The 20,310-nt window shown below is 39.4% G+C and overlaps 1 protein-coding gene across 2 annotated transcripts in view; it reads left to right on the top strand.

Moving 5' to 3' along the window:
* FAF1 (Fas associated factor 1) overlaps positions 1-20,310 on the top strand; it is a 303,693-nt gene that overhangs the window by 96,137 nt on the left and 187,246 nt on the right. For both annotated transcript variants that reach the window (XM_073357756.1, XM_073357758.1), the window contains exons 5-7: positions 1,030-1,121; positions 2,216-2,304; positions 19,683-19,788. In XM_073357756.1, coding sequence (XP_073213857.1) covers positions 1,030-1,121; positions 2,216-2,304; positions 19,683-19,788 — 287 coding nt within the window. The remainder of the gene's footprint in view (positions 1-1,029; positions 1,122-2,215; positions 2,305-19,682; positions 19,789-20,310) is intronic.

Raw genomic sequence — 20,310 nt, forward strand, 5'->3', positions numbered from 1 at the left:
TTTAACATTATTAATTCCAACATAAAATTATTGGCTAATATTTTCAAAGCAGCTCTTAGGGTTCAGTTCATGTGTTTTCCTGTCCTGGGAAAAAAATGGAGATTTTGAAAAATTTCACATCCCAATTTGTGACCCGGTCTAAATCTCAAATTTTCAGAGACCTGGAGAAAAGAAAATCAGTTTGGGTCTATCAAAATGTATTATTTTGAAAATTTCAGAAGTGTTTCATTTTGATGTTGATTTAAAAAAATGTTTTATTATAAAATTAGCCTAAATTTGAAAATGAGTATTTCTTTTGAAACAAAAAACTGGAAATTTTCACTTAAAATGATAAAATGGGATGTTTTGAATAATTTCAAAACTTTTTTTTCCAAAGCTTTTTTTGAAATGAGAAATTTTTTGAAACTGTGCCCTTCCTGTGAATAGCTTTGGTTTTGATGGATCAACATTTTTGGTGAAAAATGTTTGGTCAAAAAATGACCAAGCTCTGCTAATGAAATAATGATGTGTGTCTAAGGTCCTGATCCTGCCCCACTGAAGTCAGTGGGCACAGGATAATTCCTCCGTATCTTTTAGACGTCTTTGAAAATCTCAGTCATTTAATATTGAAATCAAAGGACACTGCCGTGGGAGGGGTACGTGTGTATTACTATCCCCTCCTTTCCTCCCTCAATCCCCCCTCCCTTTGAAATGGCCCTTTGGACTTTAGCAACATTAAATGAAAATTAGTTTTCCTAACTGTTTTTTCCCATTTTATTTAATTTAGTTTTTGTCTAGAAACCTGGGCTGCTGAAATAGTTTTGTTTTTTTTTGTTCATGTGAAGGTATTGTATGTAGTGGAGAAAGATGCACAAATATTAAATGCTTTTTGAAAATGGATATAATATAACAGGAAAGGAGTTGAACGTTGGACCTTGGAGCCATAATGTTGTTCTATTGCAGCGAGGCAGGGTCTGATACTTTGCTTTCCTAAATATAGAAGAATGTGAACATGATTTTGTTGGTATTTTTTCTTTGCCTTCTCTACAGGAGAGATCAAACACATTTTAGAAAATGAACTTCAGATTCCTGTATCGAAAATGTTGTTAAAAGGCTGGAAGACTGGAGACCTAGATGATAGTGTAAGTTTCCTACAGTTTCATCAGTGAAATTATTTAAATGTTGAAACCAATAAGTGCTTGAAAGTCAGCATAACAAACACAAGGACTGTTGATTTCTATGTTGTTTTGATTCTAGTAACATTATTAAAGAATCCGTTTGCTTAAAATGTTGCAAGTGGAATTATGCATTATTTGCCCCAACTTCCGTTATCCTGTTGATAGTATTTGCATGTACAGTCTGATATTGGTACCTGTAAAATGCACATTATTAAATTAGCAATAAAATAAAGAATTCTCTCTTCAGGCAAAATTCTTGGCTATACCGTTGTTTGTAAATATGTATCAACAACTTAATCGGGAAAAACTGAACTCTGAAATTTAAAAACAAACATTGATTAATCAGGAAATGTTCAACTCACACATAAAATGGAAAAAAAATCCCAAACAAACAAAATGATTGGACAGTTAAGAAATAACAGAATTCAGTTTTCCCAGTCAACTGTAACTCTGCATGTGTTTTTTTTTTTCACCACTCTCCACCCAAATTTAAGATAACGCTACATAGACTGTGCAGCTTTAAACATTGGCAACATGTGCCGTGTACCATGCTGAGCAGGATATATGTAGTGGATGGCTATTGCATACATTGTGCCACAAACATGATCTCTGATTATCCTCCAGTTCATCTTCCATTGCCAAGATGGCAGCACCAATATTTTAAACCTCCTATGTATACAAACCAATGATCTAGACTTGCATCCCACCTTAATTTGCACGGTTGGTGTGAAAAGAATAGACTTCTGTAAACCAATTTAGCTACCTATATAAGGGATAAGTTTGTACCGCTGTTCGTTTATTGGTTTCAGAGTAAAGTTGGTTTATTGGTTTCGTTTATTGTTCTTCTTAGCCTAAAGGAGCTGCTGTTTTGTCTGCCTGTCTGTGTTTTAGAAAGGATTCTCCTACAAGTGTAGTAGTTTTTGCTATGGCAGTTCAAGGAATTATTTTCAATATATGTATTCTAACTAATTTTAAAAAAATCAATTTTTTAAAAAGCAAATGATTAAAAAAAACTGCATAATCTACAGTTCTTGAACAAATGTTGTTTTTTTTCGCAGACTGTTTTAAAAACTCTACACTTACCAAAAAATAACAGTCTTTATGTTCTAACACCTGATCTTCCACCACCTTCTTCAAGTAACTCTGGGTAAGGCTCTTTGTCATACATTTATGAATATGAGCTTAGATGGTGCTTTATTTTATTTCTATGGAAAAACTGGGGTAAACGTTCGAAAGCGCATCTGCCAGGCCTCTACTTGCATGCCTGCAAAACTGAGTGTGCACTTACTGCATCTGCACTCAGTCGGTGCAAATGCTTTTTAATGTTTAAACAGTGGTGCAAGTAGAATTTATTTCTTACCGGTACGCTGAGCTGAGCATAGGTGAGTCATGGGAGGGACACTCTCCAAGTGGCCCCCCCCCCCCCCACGTGACTCCTCCCCAGGGAGGGGGCCGGGGGGGCTCTGTCCTCCTGCTGCGCCAGATACAGGCTTCTGAACCACAGGGCTCTTTGGAACTGCAGCGCCGAAAGGAGCAGATGCAGGAGCAGCATATGGGACTACTGGGCAGCCCCATGCAGGCAGCTTCTCCGGCACAGCTCTACCACCCCCACCCCCAGCCCCAGCTCCAGCCCTGTCCTCTGGTGGGGGGTATACAGACAGGAGGTGCAGCTGCGTGGAAGGGCTGGAGGTGAGACTGCAGGGGCGGTACAACTGCGCCGGAAGAGCTGCCGGCGTGGGGCCACCCAGCAGCACTACGTTCTGCTCCTGTGTCTTTCCAGTACAGTGTACCGGCAATAAATTTCTTAATGGTATGGTGTACCGTACTGCCCTACTTGCACCACTGTGTATAAGTCTTAGGATTTACAACCTCAAAACCCATTTATTGAAAAGAAATTTTGCAAACACAAATTCTCTAACTCTCATCTGCCATAAGGTTAAACTGTATAAAGTGTATGCACAGATTTTTGCTACTGCTAAGTGTGGATGATGTATAATGAATGCAATTTTTGTGCCCACAATAGTGGATGCTGGCCTTCAAGGATTTATCACATGATAGCAGTTACTTTAAACATAAATATCTAAAAATCCTTATCAGGTCACCAGCAGTTCAGCCATGTTCCTTTCCAAATGGTTAAAGTGTTACACAATGCTGCCCTCTCCTGTTGGACTTGTGGATATTTGAGTGCACGTAGACATGCTGTACAATTCTCTTCAATTAAAGGAAATTTAAATTCTCTTCCATGTTACACTTGAGTGTTTTAAATCCTCAAATAAAAACCTACTATGTTAAAATAGCTTAATGAGACATCTGTGGATTTTGAAAATAAATTATTCCCTGAGAAGTGAAATGTAATTCTCACTGCCATAAATTAATATTGGCCAGACGTGATGACTGAGGCAATATCTTTTGTTAGACCAGCTTCGGTTGGTGGGAGAGACAAGCTTTCAAGCTTATGCAGAGCTGCATTTCTTCAGCGTGCTCGGAGTGCCACAACTAAACGCAAGGTGGAACAGATTGTTTCGCATAAGTACTGTAGTTGTTATTCTTATACTTTGATTGCCAAAAATTGGAATTGATATTTCTTTTTTTTCAAAATGTAGAATGATGCATGTAACTAGTAAAAACCTGTCTGAAATGGGCCATCTTGATTATCACTACAAAAGGTGTTTTTCTTCTGCTAATAATAGCTCATCTTAATTAACTAGCCTCTTAGAGTTGGTGTGGCAACTTCCACCTTTTCATGTTCTCTGTATGTGTGTGTGTGTGTATATCTTCTTACTATATGTTCCATTCTGTGCATCTGATGGAGTGGGCTGTAGCCCACGAAAGCTTATGCTCAAATAAATTTGTTAGTCTCTAAGGTGCCACAAGTATTCCTGTTCTTTTTTTAGTAAAAGCCTAGTTACCATTATTACATTGCCACTTGGGGGTGCACAGTAATTGAGTCTAATAGCTATAATTGTAGTCCAGAGGTGGGCAAACTACAGCCCGCAGGCCACATCCGGCTCACGGGAACGTTCTGCCCGGCCCCTAAGCTCTTGGCCAGGGAGGCTAGCCCCCAGCCCCTCCCCCGCAGTCTCAGCACGCCGCATTGCCGGTGCTCTGGCCCGCCGCTCCTGACGGGCAGCGCAGTGGCATGGCTGGCTCTGGCGTGGTAAGGGAGTGGGGAGTCCCAGGGGCAATCGGGGACAGGGAGCAGGGGGCGGTTGGATGGGGCAGAGATTGGGTGGGGCGGAGGTCGGGGTGGGGACGGTCAGGGGACGGGAACAAGGGGGGTTGGATAGGCGTGGGAGCCCCGGGGGGGCCTGTCAGGGGTCGGAGGTGTGGATGGGGTCAGGGCAGTCAGGGGACAGGGAAGAGGGGGGGCTGGATGGGGGTGAGGTCTGGGGGGGGCAGTTAGGGGCGGGGGTCCCAGGAGGGGGCGGTCAGGAAACAAGGAGCAGGTGGCGTTGGATGGGTTGGGGATTCTGAGGGGGGCAGTCAGGGGGCGGGAAGTGGGAGGAGGCAGATAGGGGGCGGGGTCCAGGCTGTTTGGGACGCACAGCCTTCCCTCCATATAGTTTTGCAACCCTGATGTGGCCCTCGGGCCAAAAAGTTTGCTCACCCCTGTTGTACTGTAACCAAAAATCAAGCAAGTAGACACAGTTGAATTGGGACCTGAGCCACATGTTGCAGCTTGTTTGCAATTTATTTTAATAGTCTTAAGAAATCTAACCTAACCTTGTAAGTGGATAGAAGAACTTTGGACTCTCTGCAAGAGAGAGTTGCCAACACAGTCATGTCACTGAGGATAATGATTAAGAATCAATTGGAAAAATAAGTCTTGTATCTTAACTACTAGTAATATATATTCCAATATTATCATAAGGCATTTGCTCACAAAAGTCTGCTTCCCAGAGGCAATGAATAATACCCTGGCTTGAATTTAAAAGTCAAGGGAGTTAGGTACTCAATTTGCATAACCTTTCAATGGGAGTTGGGTGCTAATTCCCCTTCCATCTCAGCATCTATACGGTGTGTTTTCATACTGGTATTTTGGTGGTTGTGGTGCTTAAGAACTGGATTGAGCAGTGATTTAAGGCTCCCAATTAAGCATTTAAACTAATATGATAAGTGTAAAGCAGCTTCAATGTTGGGGAGGAAAAGGGTTAGAGGGTAGAGAAGGAATGAAAAATACAGGTTTGTACATCATCTTTAAAAATCTAAAGATTAATTCCCGTCCTTTCCTCACCCTTTTATGGATTGATATAGAGATATTCCTGTTTAGTTTGAGGGTTCAGTCATGTATCGTTGGAAGTTGGTCATGCACCACAAAGTATCATATCCAAAATGCCTATTAGAAAATAGCTTTAGCTATTGTGTCCAGAGTTGAAGTCAGTGGGACTACTCACGTGGTTAAAATTAGGTACGAGCTTAACTAATGTGCTGAATCAGAATCTAGAGCCTTAGAAGCTTGGGGCTAGGTTACATGAAAGACTGCCTTTCCTTGTGGTATAACGCCATAGCTGTGATAAGTAGAGGCATTCGTACGGGAATGTCCTTGCAGTTTTTTTTTTTTTTTAAAAAGTGGGGGCGGGGACTGTTAGTAATATATACTCTGTGATAGTTTGTGAACTTTCAGAATGCTCTTCACTTCATTGGACCACCAGAGTCAGACTTGTTAACCTTTTGGACATGGCAAAGCTCATCTATTTTAGAAGTGCAGGCATTTGGACAAGCCACACAGTGAGGGGTGAAAAAAGAGGCTATGTTAATATGTATATTAGAGTTCTGTTTGATGGTAGCAATTACAGTTCTAAGTGCAAGGGCAGTGAACTGTTGTGTACACGCAGATAGTTTGAAAAATGGTTACATTGTGGAAAACTTTCAGTCTTGAATTTTTGAAAAAATCTTTCACCAAGTTTATAAGCTGCTGCATTTCAATCAGTTTAGAAAATTCAGATCTTTTTGACCAGTTCTGGTTGTATTATTGAAAATTGTTTAATGTTGTAAAGATGCCCAGAGCTTGAGATGGCTGCTCCACTTTAAAATTGTATTTATTGTAATTGAAATAAAATAGAGTTTAAAGGGATACTTATGAGTTCTGAGTCCTCTTTTATATTTTGGAGGAAAATGATGTGATCATAATATTATGTGACCACTTGATTTGAACGCTTTAAAAATAATATCGCATTGCTTGGTAAAATCAAGGTTTATTGTTGTCACAACTTCACAGTTTAAACTTGTTGCTCAGTGGGAATTAGTTCTGGGTATTTTAAAAATAAATTTGGAAGCTTTGGGATAGTAAATGATGATTAATTAGTGGCTACTTCAGGGAGATGATCTAGACTTCAAATCATCCACATTTAAGTCATAAATTCTAGATGAAAGGGGAAGCTTGCCACCAATTAAAGCATCAATGGAGATCAAAACACATTTAATTGAAGCAATGTACCAAACCCAGTTACACTATTTATTGCCTACTGTTAGGTCAGTGACAATTCAGATTAGTTTGACAGCATCCCTCTTTTAAGAAATACAGGTAACTTCTATCATTAAAATGGACATTAAGAAACTTTGTCACTTATTCATGAAATCCATCTGGATAGTGATCTATCTATATAAGGTACTTATATGGTAACTGTTACCATAGTGTCTGTGCACCTCAAACTCTTTAATTTATTTATCCTCACAATACCCCTGGGAGGTAGGGAAGTGCTGTTATCCTCATCTTACAGATGGGGAACTGAGGCACAGAGGTTAAATGACTTGCCCAAGGTCGCACGGGAAGTCTGTGCTAGAGCAGTAACTTGAACTCAGATCTCCCAAGTCTTAGACTAGCATCCTTACCACTGGACTGTCCTTTCTGTCTGTCTCATCAATTACATTCCTGGTTTGTACTAGAGATAAATAATCATAACGTATAATAGCTTTAGAGTAGGGCTGTCAAGTGATTAAAAAAAATCAATCACGATTAATCGCACTGTTAATAATGGAATACCATTTATTTAAATATTTTGTATGTTTTCTACATTTTCAAATATATTCAATTCATTTAAAACACAGAATACAAAGTGTATAGTGCTCACTTTATATTTATTTTTTATTACAAGTATTTGCACTGTAAAAAAACCCAAAATAAATAGTATTATTCAATTCACCTAATACTGGTAGTGTAGTGCAATCTCTTTATCATGAAAGTTGAACTTACAAATGTAGAATTGTGTACAAAAAAACCCCTGCATTCAAAAATAAAACTATGTAAAATTTTAGAGCCTGCAGGTCCACTCTGTCCTACTTCTTGTTCAGCCAGTCGCTCAGACAAACAAATTTGTTTACATTTGCAAGAGATATTGTTGCCCGCTTCTTGTTTACAATGTCACCTGAAAGTGAGACCTTACAAATGTTTAGCATATCGGGCACATAAATATCTTGCAACGCCAGCTACAAAAGTGCCATGCAAATGCCTGTTCTCACTTTCTGGTGACATTGTAAATAAGAAGCGGGCAGCATTATCTCCTGTAAATATAAACAAACTTGTTTGTCTTAGTGATTGGCTGAACAAGAAGTAGGACTGCGTGGACTTGCAGGCGCTAAAGTTTTACATTGTTTTGTTTTTGAGTGCAGTTGTGTAAGAAAAAAATCTACATTTGTAGGTTGCACTTTCATAGCAAAGAGATTGCACTACGGTACTTGTATGAGGTCAACTAAAATATTTTTTTTGTTTATCATTTTTACATTGCAAATATTTGTAATAAAAAATAATATACACTTTCAATTCTGTGCTGTAATTGAAATAAATATACATGAAAATGTAGAAAAACATCCAAAATATTTAATAAATTTCAATTGGTATTCTATTGTTTAACAGTGCAATTAAAACTGCGATTAATTGCAATTAATTTTTTAAATCACGATTAATTTTTTTTAGTTAATTGCATGAGTTAACTGTTATTAATTGACAGCCCTACTTTCCAGTAATGTGGTGGTTCAAAAATCTGAGATTTGACATAAGTCATTTGACACACGTGTCCTCCTTCAAGGAAAGAATCTGACTATAATTCTACAAGCTCCCACCTTGTTCCTGTTCTTGACATCAAGGGTCCTTCCATCTCCTGTGTGGTGTATACACAGCTTCTCCTACAATCATACAGTTTTCCTGATCTAACCTAATCGTCAAGATTGGCTGAGTCATCTAAACAGCTCCACTGATCAGAGCAAGTATCTAAACATTACAGCGAAGTGGTTGAACAGTTTAAACAACAAAATCTCCAAGATTTCTGTTCTGTTCTCCCTCAATTTTTATGCCTCGCTCATCACCATAGTAGTATCTGAGTGCCTTCCAGTAGTGCATTAAGCAGTATGACTACACATCTGTCATGTGTTTGTTCTCTCATCCTCTCCCTTGAGGGAGAAGCATGAGCAGCAGTGTGTCTTGTTTTGATAGTGTCTTTGTGTGTGTGTTTGTGTGTCTGTATAAAATACACACACACCCCTCTGTTGCTATGTGCTTATATTAGAGAAGATAAGGTTTAAGAAATGTGCTTTGCTTTTGAAGTGGAAAGTGGTGAGGTCAGGTGGTCCTTAGTTCTTGGGGCAGTTTGTTCCAGTGTCTTGGACTGCCCTTAGAGACAGTTCTGTCTCCTGCACAGATGAACTGTGTCTTATGTAGAGAGTTCCGTTGTGTCAGAGGAGCAGAGTTCTCAACCACGCTTTTTGTCCCAGAGCTTTAAATGGTCTTTTAGCTATCCTGGGCCCAGGTCATGGAGTGGTTTGAAGAGTTCAATCTATTTAGCATAACAAAGAGAAGGTTAAGGAGTAACTTGACTACAATATAGAAGTATCTACATGGGGAACAAATATTTAATAATGGGCTCTTCAATCTAGCAGAGGAAGGTATCATATAATCCAATGGGCGAAAGCTGAAATTAGACAAATTCAGAGTCGAAATAAGGCATACATTTTTAACAGAGTAATTAACCATTGGAATGACTGACTAGGGGTTGTGGTGAATTTTCCATCACTGACTATTTTTAAATCAAGAGGGGGATGCTTTTTTAAAATATATGCTCTCTAGAAATTATTTTTGGGAAGTTCTGTGGCCTGTGTTATACAGGAGGTCAGACTAGAGGATCTCAGTCGTACCGTCTGGCCTTGGAATCTATATGGACCAAGACTTTGAACTTGAGTCAAAATTCTGTGGGAAACCAGTTTAGAGAATGGAGGACAGGTATGATATTTTTGCAGTAACCGGTGTTGCTGAGAAGTGCTGCTTCATTCTGAACTAGTTGGAGTTACCTAAGTGCTGAAGGCTTCATATCCGGGTATATAGCTTTGCTGTAATCTAACAGAGAGGTGATGAGAACATGAATAACTGAGGCAAGTTCTTCGTCTGTCAGAATGGGATGGAGTTTCTTAGCCAAGCGGCGATGGTAGAAAGTTTTACTCATGGATGCTATTATCTGAGAGCTTAGCATCAGCAAGGAATCCAACAGGATTCCTAGAACATAGGCTGAATTAATCAGTTGTGTATCTTCATCCAACAGAGACAGCAGTGTATTTGCAAGCTCTTCAAAATACTCCCCTCTCCCAGTCAGCATCACCTATGTCTTGTTCGGATTCAGCTTCAGTTAGCACTTATTCATCTAAGCCACACTGGTCCACCTTGGTGGTAGTGGCATGGTTATATGTGGTGAAGGATATGTAGAGTTATGTATCTTCTACATGTTGCTGACACTTGAGTCCATGTTGTCTGACCATTTCACATAGTGATTGAAACGGAACGTAGAGTTCCACAAGGATCTATTCTCTCTCTCTCTCTCTCTCTCTCTCTCTCTCTAAGTGAGGGGCCTTCTGGTAGAGGTGCAGTTTCTCATCACTGCTCATTGGGTGCATCCCTCCAGGAAGGACTCAAATCATTTTAGTGCAAAGCCCAGGACCCCACTGCCTCTCTCAAGTGAAACAGCAGTATTTCATGATCCGCAGTGTCGAATGCTGCAGAGAGGTATAGGAGAATGAGAATGGATATCTGTCTTCTGTTTGTTGACAGGAGATCATCCATCAGTGCCACTAAGATGATTTTGGTTCCATGTCCTGGCCTGAATCCAGAATGAGCAGTTTTAGAATGTTAGCTTCAGTTAGATGAGCTTGTAGTTGCCCTTTTTGCTAGCTTCCCTGTGAGCTTGCCCAGGAGTGGGAGGTTTGACACTGGGTGGTAGTTGGCTAGGACTGAAGTATCCATAGTGGGTTTCTTCCGTGTTGGTTGGACTACTGCATGTTTGAAGGAGGAAGGGAAGATTCCTTTTCTGAATGAGGTATTAGCTATTTCAGTCAGTTATTCATGACTCTCTTTCACAAGCCAGGAAGGGTATTGGTGGGTTTCACAAATCTTTGGTTGAGACTACTTTAGGGAGTCCAGAACTTCTTAAGGAGTGAATGTGCTGAACTCTGGGAATGCAAGTGGTTGTTGGTTGGTGGGCATAGGCAAAACGTATTCATGCTGTTTGAGATGCCTTCCTGAATGTGCATAATCTTTTCAGCACAGTAGAATGATATTTCTCATTCTTTGCAGCACTTGGTACTCTGCTCTGATGCAGGCTGTAGGCATTCAGGATTAGGGCGGTAAGACCACGTTGTTAGATAACTCCTTGGGGTGGAATTTGGCAGCCTCAGTGGAGGCTAATAGGACAGTTTTCTTGGCCTGCAATAAAGCCTCAGTATAGGCTTTAAGGAGTTTGTTTCATCAGATCTGAATCTACAACCATTCATGGTGTGCTGGATATAACAACAACAAAATTTTAAGTCAACAAAGGCACAATAAATTACTACTCAATGTTGATAAAATCATGGATAAAGGTTATAGTTTAGCCGTAGAATCATTTTGTGGGATGAGATTTTATTAGACTAGCGGTATGATGGTTCTAATCACAATTTTAGATTTGATGGAAATCTCAGAATTGATCCTTTGAAAGAGGTCGGGAAACATTTTTTTGTTAGAAGTTGGTAACAACTTTTTCTGACATAATTTGAACCTGCTGATTTGGAAAATGGTTGTTACCAAGCTGAATTCTGACATTTATACTCTCAAACTTGCAAATAAAGTGTGGTCACCAGAAATGTTCGATACACCAACAGAAAGTGCATGAACTTATCAGCAAAATCAAACTGTTTAGCACAATTCCTTTTCAGTCTATTAAGAACAAAATAGTTTTAACACCTGTTGCACCCTAATATTCAACTTTTTATAGCATTTGGTCAACCTTAGTCATAATATGAGAAATAAGTTAATAATGACATAGAAGTTATTTTTCCTGTATATGTAAAATCATTTTCTTGCATGTTTAGTGTTTGTTTTATAGTACAGAGTGCTTTGTTGTTAGAATAGAATTAACAGAAGTGGTAGTGGTGACATTTTTTACAGATACAGCACAATAGTTAGATGAGGTGGTGGTTTATGACACTGGTATTGGTTACAGGAGCCTGGTTACACTTGTATTGGTCACAGGAACTCCATGCCAGTTTTTTATATTCTCTGCATTATTTGCCAGTAATCAAGTGAAGAAGATATGCACGAAGCAGGTGATTGCATAGAAGAAGGGAGGCAACATTCATAAAAAAATAAACTGCAAGATGCTGAATACAGAGAGGCCATTGATAGAACTGAGTCCATCTTTCATTCAGAAAAGACAGCATTAGTTGTGCAGCACAGTCATTGATGTGTCCAATACACTGAAAAAGGCAAAAACCAGAGGTTGCAGAAAACAAGTGCATTTGCATCCAATGTATCATGTGTGGCAAGCTGTAGTCATCCCAGTATAGATATGAATGTTGTAATACAAGATGGTTCTGTTTAGTGAAACCTATGGATTGGAGGCTGCTGCATGTTTTGTCAAAAAGTATGCGTCAGACAGAGACTCATTTCTGTAACTACATTGAAGATGAGCGAACAGATAATGAAGGCAGCTGTATTTGACCACATTATGTATTTGCATTAGTTATGAAGGAATACTAAAAGTGAACATAGCCCAACAGAGAAAACCCTACTAACTATGGATACTGAGAAAGGTATTATTGTTCTCTCATCCTGGTTCCCTGTACAGCCAACAATATTGACATAAATGATGCTTCTCATCATTCTGTGCAAAACAAGTCACTGCTTGGCAAAGAGGACCTGCCCCTGATGTGATGCTGAATGGTCTAAAGCCATCAGACAACATCCACTCAGTGTTCCTAAATACAGTTGACACAGACATACCAGCCGATGCAAGAAATAGTAAAACTAAACCAGTATTGAGGGACCATATTTGCAAACAATGATACTCTGGATCTGAAGAAAACTGAAAAACTGCTATGTGGGCAACTGCGTCTGATATGGCCTTCATCATTAAACGTCAAAACGAGAACCCAGAATGTGGATGGACACATTTCAACCAATTGCACATGTGACGGGGCAAGGCCAGATGGCTATAGAAAAGTAGTGGGAGACAGATACATTAGCCCCAGGCTAACCAAATCTCTGTTACCAGGATAAATAAATGGCAGCTGCTCCAGGTCAATTAAGACACCTGGGGCCAATTAAGATCTTTCCAGAAGGCAGGGAAGATAGCTAGGTTGATTGGGACACCTGAAGCCAATTAGGGGCTGGCCAAAACTAGTTAAAAGCCTCCCAGTTAGTCAGTTGGGTGCCCGTATCAGGAGCTGTAGGAGGAAGCCACGCTGTTGGAGGAATTAAGCAGTACAAACCATATCAGGTGAAAGGAAGGAGGCCCTGAGGTAGCGGTGAAAAAGATATTGAGTGGGGGCTGCTGTGGTGAAGTGGCCCAGGGAATTGTACACGTTCTATTTCCAAAAAGTCAGCTACCATAGCTGCTACTATTAGGGTCCCTGGGCTGGAGCCTGGAGTAGAGGGCAGGCCCAGGCTTCCCCCTCCCCTCTCTGATTAATAACTGAGACTGGGAGACAACAGAGACTGTGCGAGGGAGGGTGGCTTTTCCTCACCTCCCTTGCTGGCTTATGATGAAAATGGCTCAGTAGGCTGTGACCTTTGCCCCTAGAGAGAGAAGGACTTCGTGAAGGGTCACAGTGAGCCTCCGAGGCTAGCGAAATCTGCCAGGAAGCGCGGGACCTACTGAGACAAGGACAGAGCTTTGTCACACACATGACACCAGAATGAGAAATAACTACCATTGGATACTTGCCAATCCATTCGAGCCCTTGCTTATGCGTTAGACACCGTCCATACTGTTGTACAGAGATGCATACATGTTTGGGCAACCGTATGAGGTTTTAACTGTTGATGAAGTTCTGTGCCATAAACTGATGGAACTACAGCGGGTCACTCCAGAGCACAGAGCTGGCTTATTCCACAATTAGGAGGGCTCCATATTTCAGTGAACTGTCAAAAACTTATTGGCCATCAGACTCAGTCTTCAGGGCTAGCAGATGCTTGGATGGAAAGTGGAGTTCTTGGATCAAACACAATAAAAACAAGCTATGAAAGGCAAGTCATGTGCCAGGGCAATGTGGGCTCACAAACTGACATTTTGAGCACTGATACCTGATACATCCACAACTCTTGGATTGTATAGTGGCGCATGATCAAGAGCTTAAAAAGTATGTTGGCAAAACCAATCAGTCACATTCTTTTATGGTGAGCTCATGTCAGTTAGTACTTCATAAAGATTTCAAAATTTCACCTCCACATTTCTGATCAGAAAAGGTGAAAGTATTGTGAACTTCAGGTTTCGGTGACAGTACATGGAAATGGTGGCCGTATTTGTGTTCAGCTGTGCCCAGAGAGAGGCAAATTGGGAGCTGCATCTCTTCACTTTCAAATGCATGTTGCCATTCTTCCTGAGATATGACCACAAAAGCTATGCAAGGTAAGGTGCCACCTACATCAAAGAAATGCATCCGCTGCCAGCTGAAATGCTCAAGGAGTTCCAGCAGGGGAACTTTGTTGTCAAGAGATCATGTCAGAAATTCAACCAAGTAGACCCTGATCAGAGCCAAGAGTGGCTTAATGGTATAGGAAAGAAAGAAGGTGGAATTATAGACATCACCAAGACTCACTCAGCCCTCAGCAGATGGGCCTTGTTTTACAATCTGAGAGCCTGTATCCCAGCAGATACTAGAGCCATGTTCCATATTGGCTTGGGTGGTGATCTTTTTCATAATGAGTCAAGAAAGGCAAGGAAGCAACAACAATGAAAATGAGGATGCACTCATACAAACACTTCAAAGGTTTGTTTTCTCTGTGGAGGAACCACCCACTTCATTGCAAGATATTACAACAAAAAATCTGGCTACTGAAGCCATACAAGACACCCCCTCGAATGCAAAGATCCTAGGACAAGTGCAACTGGACAGCTTCATGGAGAAACTACCTGTGAAGCTGGTAGGACTGTGCATTTCTAGATTTTGAAACACGAGTTAATGCCTGTCCTTTTGGCATTAGCACAGACAGATGGCAGTCTAAGAATTGGCACAAAAGCAATACTGGGTGATGTACTGACAGATGGTGTCCCTGCCCACCAACAATCATCTCTGTTGGGAGAAGGTATCCTGTGATAGGTGCACAAGCTTTGGTACAAGACTGGAGCAGTGTGGAGCCAAAAGATTTGAATACCTTGCAGATGTATTTGTAAAAACAGTACATAGGACTGGAACACACTTCCACAGAATAGATGTTGTGTTTGACAGCTACTACAAGATATCTATTCAGAGTGGTATCAGACAAAAATGCCCAGTAGGTACAAGACCCATCTAAAGAGTGCTGGAAGGCAGATATGTGCCTCTTACAAGTAATAGGATGAACTTCATTGTGCTTCCAGAAAAGATAATAAGGAGGGCCTTGCAATATTTTAATCTGAGCCGCTAATAATACAAACACCTACTGCCCAAATCCAGTACTTTTTCTTCCGAATACAATGGGCTGGAAACCAGAGGACAGAGGTCTGGTGCCACAGCTCATGTCATTCCCACCTATACCAGAAGACTGCATGAAGGCAATATTCTGTGCTGCACAATAGAGCCCAGAGTGGTACAGGATAGAATGGTTTATTTGTACAGGAACATGCAAACGCAGAGAACTGGAATTTGGTTGCATCAATATGACACTTAGAACAAGTCTACACAACAGTGCTACATCGGCACAGCTGTGCCAAGGCAGCTGCAGCTCTTAGCATGTCTGGTGAAGACGCACTCTCCCATCTGCATGATTACTCCAGTCAGTGAGAAGCGGAAGCTATATTGGCGGGAGATTGTCTTGTGTGAACAGCACAAAACTTGCATCGTTGGGGTGCGTGTGTCTTTTTCACACCCCTGAGCAATGTAAGTTAGATCAACTTAAGCCGCAGTGTAGACCTGCCCTTAGTGCTTAAGGACAGTATCGATAAGTAGATGTGTCCATATAAGAAGTGACCTAATAAGGTGATATCTTCCACTGTATACCAAAGTTTCTTGACACTAACGTGTACTTAACTTGTGTGCATTAAAATATTTACTTAATGTTTACTACAGAAAATATTTTCACTCGTTTTAAGTTTCTGATAGTTTAATCAGCGTGTATACTTTTGTTTCAAGATGCTAATGCTCAAGTTATAAGAGCCATGTAAACATGCTCTGTCATGGTTGCATAACGCATTAAAATATTTCTAGTACCTCTTGCAACTAAGAAACTGACATACAATAGCTTTAGAAAAAGGTTGTGCATATTATTTGATCACTTTTGTTACATTCTGCAGCTAATTAAGATCCGACTGAAGTATGTTAATCCTAAAATAAAAGGAAATAAAAGTTTTACACTTCAGCAATTTCTGTGTGTTGCTTTGTTCGCTCTTTAGAGATCTTAATACACAACATACAGCTTGGTAACAACCATATTTGGATTCAGCACACCCTAATTATCTTTAAAAGACATAGTTATCAATGTTTAACAAAAAAAAAACCTCTTACAGTTAACTTTTCTGAAAACCTGCCTAGTCTTATTTGATGTATTAAGGTAACATTTAAAAAATGAAATCTTTATATATAAATATAACTAATTAAATCTACATGTCCTGTTTGAATGATGTTAGTTGGTATAGACTACCACATTCAGCCATCCAAAACCTGTAGAAAAAATAAAAAGGGAGGAAGTTGGAGGATGTTTGTCTTTTAATTCACCAGGGAGTAAATTCCCTGCCACCTGTTTTGCCAGTTCTGGTGTTTTTTTGTGTGTGTTCTCTTACCCTGGCCCTCCTTCCCTCTGCTCCCCAAAATGCTGCATCCCAACTGGCCAAAGTGCAGAAAGGAGGCAATGGCAAACATAAGGGAAGGGGTTCACAAGACTTCATGTGGCCCCAAGCATCCTGTCCTTCTTCCCTTTCCCCCCACATATTCACTCCCAGGCCATCTTTGTGAATGCCCTGCAGACTGGATTCAGCAGGTTGCCACCCTAGTGAACAGAAGTCTGGCGTTTTATAGCAAAGTGTTCTGTGAACTACTTAAAGGCTTGTAATGTTTTGTTTTTAACTTACTGAACCATAACAGATAAAAGCTGCTTGGCCATGTGGATTTTTTTTTTAAAAAAAATCTGGTTTCTTCAAGAGATTGTTGAAAACGCTGTATTTCCTCTGGTACACATTCTAATTTATCTGAGCAATTTAATCACGTGTCTGGATAGGAAATAAAAAGTACCGACAGAGTAATAGGCCAATTCTTCAACTGCGATTTTAAGATTGTTACAGAGCAGTGGTGATTGTGACATGGTGTCTTGGTGTATGTTAACAACTGTAGCAGAGTGTTAATTAAGAATGATGTAATCTGCAACTGCAATTATTAGTATTGTCTGTTTAGCTGGATAGGAGCTAGAGCTCGCTTTAGTTACTTTAAAAGCTTCAATAATAATGGTAAGATTAATGTTTTATTTTCACATCTGCTCATGAGACAGTTTTAAAATCCTGACGTTTAAAATGCAATAGAATGTAAACATAAGGGCTTCTGCTCATTTACATGTTAGCCAGATTTTCTAACTGATTGCTGCTTGAACCTAATCTGCCATCTCCTGCTGCATTAGCTACAACAAACATTAAATTTACATACTGATTTCTTATTTTGTGTTAATGTAAATAATCTGTAATTACAGTAAATTTGGACTTCTGTTGACATGAGCTTGTATAAATCTGAAAATTTAAAATGGAAATGTTAATTACCATGTGTCATATCTATCCATCTAAAACTCTGAGATTTTTTGGTAGAAAATCCTTTATACTTTTAAAAAGATCTTGCCTAATGGGAAACATTGAATTAATTTTATAAAATTGTGTAGAACTGAACTAGAATATATACAAAATACCGGCAAAATTGAACCTAGCAGTCAACTGGGGGATCTGTCAGGTTCTCAGAAGTGCTGAGGAACTGCTCAAACCTTTGAAAATCAGGGCATTTATTTAGATGCCTAAATATGGATTTAGGAGTCTAGCTTTTAGCACCCATTTTTACAATATTGGCCATAGTTTTTATCCAGAATAAGATACAAGAAACACTACACCCATACGTTATGGCTTTTTTAACCAGGAGGTACTGATTCTTCTAACCCATTGTTGTCTCATAGACAGAAACAAAATCAAAGCTATCAACCTTAGCTATATCCTCAAAAGTTTCTCACTGGCAGAGCCATTCCAGAGGTCATGGGGGAAGGGACTGCTTTGGGCTGCATATTCCCTTTAAATTTCTTCCATGGCTAATTTGAGATTGTCAGAATCAATTACATATATTTGTTAGGTGTGGCTTGCAAGGAATCTCATTGACATTTTCAGTGAGTCTCCAGGATGTTGTTCCCATGAGCCTGGGCAAGTGAGTCTGTCTCACAACACAGGCAAGTTCGGTGGTCTGGAATATTGTAGTCAATAGAACTACTTGCATGTGTATGGACTTCTTGAATGAATAGATTTGTGAGATTGGCTCCTACCTCTGTAGCTAAATTGGTGGGTAGTATTAGAACACTGTATCAAGAATTATTAGTTTCAAAAACATATATATTTGTATTAATTTCTTGGCATGCTGGAAGAACAGAAATGACTGATACTTCTCAAGAGATGATTTTAGAGGAAGACTTTTTTTTTTTTGAAAGTAAGAAATAAAATGTGATCATGGCAAAATGTGAAGGTCTAATGGCATAGAACAGTGTCAAAAGCAAAATAAAAAAGTTGCAGACTTAATATAGAAATTGTTTTACATGATGTATGTCTATACTTTCCATTCTGTTCCAAGTTTCCTGTGATTATCACTTGTTATGGCAGTACCAGTACATAAGCATTAGTAAGATTTTTTTATTCTTATTATTTAGGCTGTTTTCTAAATTCAGTCACTTATTAGCAGGAGGAGAAAATTAAAAAAGCAAATAAACACGGCTTCATTCCAAAGCTCTTAGAAGAGATCAAACCAACATAATATTGCACTGGGATTCTAATGCGCTGTATGCTGTGATGTTTCCTATAGTGGTTTCACTCAGAAATTTTCTTCTGTTTTGAAAGAGATTGTGAATTCCAACATTGTTCCCCATTTTAAGTAAAGGGGATATTTTTCAAATCCATAAAAACTTCAGAGACAACAGAAGCGCTTTAAATACATCCATTTTATGTGATAACATGGTTAATACAGTAATTATTGTGTGATGGTTTTATTTAGTCCACATATCAGTGAAGATTATGATGATGATTATTATTAATTATTTTTTGCTTAAGAATTTGCAAGTATTTTATGGTACATTTAAAAAGTTTGATAGAGCACATTGTTAGTACTGACTACATGATATGCCAGGTATTTGTTTTAATGCCTGGTGCTTCACACTGAGAAATCTCTCACTGGCTATTTTTTCCTGTCTGGTCGTTGTGTATTCATACAATTTTTGCCTGATTTACACTACAGGCAGCCCTGCTGAAGAGCAAAATTTGTCTTGGTATACTTAAAATCAGTGGTTTCAGAGTAGCAGCCGTGTTAGTCTGTATCCGCAAAAAGAAAAGGAGTACTTGTGGCACCTTAGAGACTAACAAATTTATTTGAGCATAAGCTTTCGTGAGCATGCATCCAATGAAGTGAGCTGTAGCTCACGAAATCTTATGCTCAAATAAATTTGTTAGTCTCTAAGGTGCCACAAGTACTCCTTTTTTAAAATCAGTGGTGAATGCACATTGTAGTTCGATGTCTTGGCTGGATATAGTTACATATACATGCCAGCCCAATATTAATTCAAAAATATATGTGATAAATGTATCTGTTTGTGGTAATCGCATACGACTCTCCATTTTGAAAATTCTTACTAGCAGAACATAGCCTTTGAAGTTGCAGACACCTTAGTAGAGAAGGAGTTAACAGGTTAGCTCCCTTTGGTCATTCTCAGTATGTTTTCTTGCCTTTAGGAGCAAAAAGAGAGATGATAACATTGTGCCTAAACTTGTCTATGTGGAGTTTAGGGTACTCCTGGGGTTTTTGCAACTAACTGTAAAGCAAGCTAGAACATGCTCATCCCTGATTTTCTTGTTTTTCTTCCAACCATTTCAGTGCCCTGCAGGAGTCATTAAATCAAAACTTCATGCTGATCATCACCCATCGAGAAGTCCAGCGGGAGTACAACCTCAACTTCTCAGGAAGCAGTACCATTCAGGAGGTGAGTTCTGTTTCACAGCTGAAGAATAAATGTAGCTCATTATAGCTAATGTCAACTCTGTTAAAGAGGGCTTATATGTTCTGGTTGGAAACTTTTTCATGTTTGATTATTCATTTTTTAGTTTTAATTAACTTGATCCTCAAAGATTACTGTAGATAAACCAACTGACTAGACCTAGAAAGGTTTTAAGAAATTTAATTTTCAACATATTTAAAAGAAATAGATTTTCTAACACAGTTTACACTTTAATAGAAAAATAGATGAATAATGTTTATGAAAGCAATTATTGAAGAGTGAGGAGGAAAGCTAGTTATAGTCCAGGTATACTTTATTTTTAATCCAGTGACATGCTTTCTCTTGCTTTCCTTTTAACTTGCTCTCTCCCAGCCACCTGCCCCCCTCCCTTTTTTTTTTTAAAGCACAACTGCCTGTTATTCTGTTTCCTTCATTCTGTCTAGGTTGGGAGCAAAGTGGATTTTTTGTAAACTGATATCCTGTTGTTCCATAGAATGGCCAACAGGG

This window comes from Lepidochelys kempii, chromosome 8 (assembly GCF_965140265.1).
Source record: "Lepidochelys kempii isolate rLepKem1 chromosome 8, rLepKem1.hap2, whole genome shotgun sequence".
NCBI classification, from domain to species: domain Eukaryota; kingdom Metazoa; phylum Chordata; order Testudines; family Cheloniidae; genus Lepidochelys; species Lepidochelys kempii.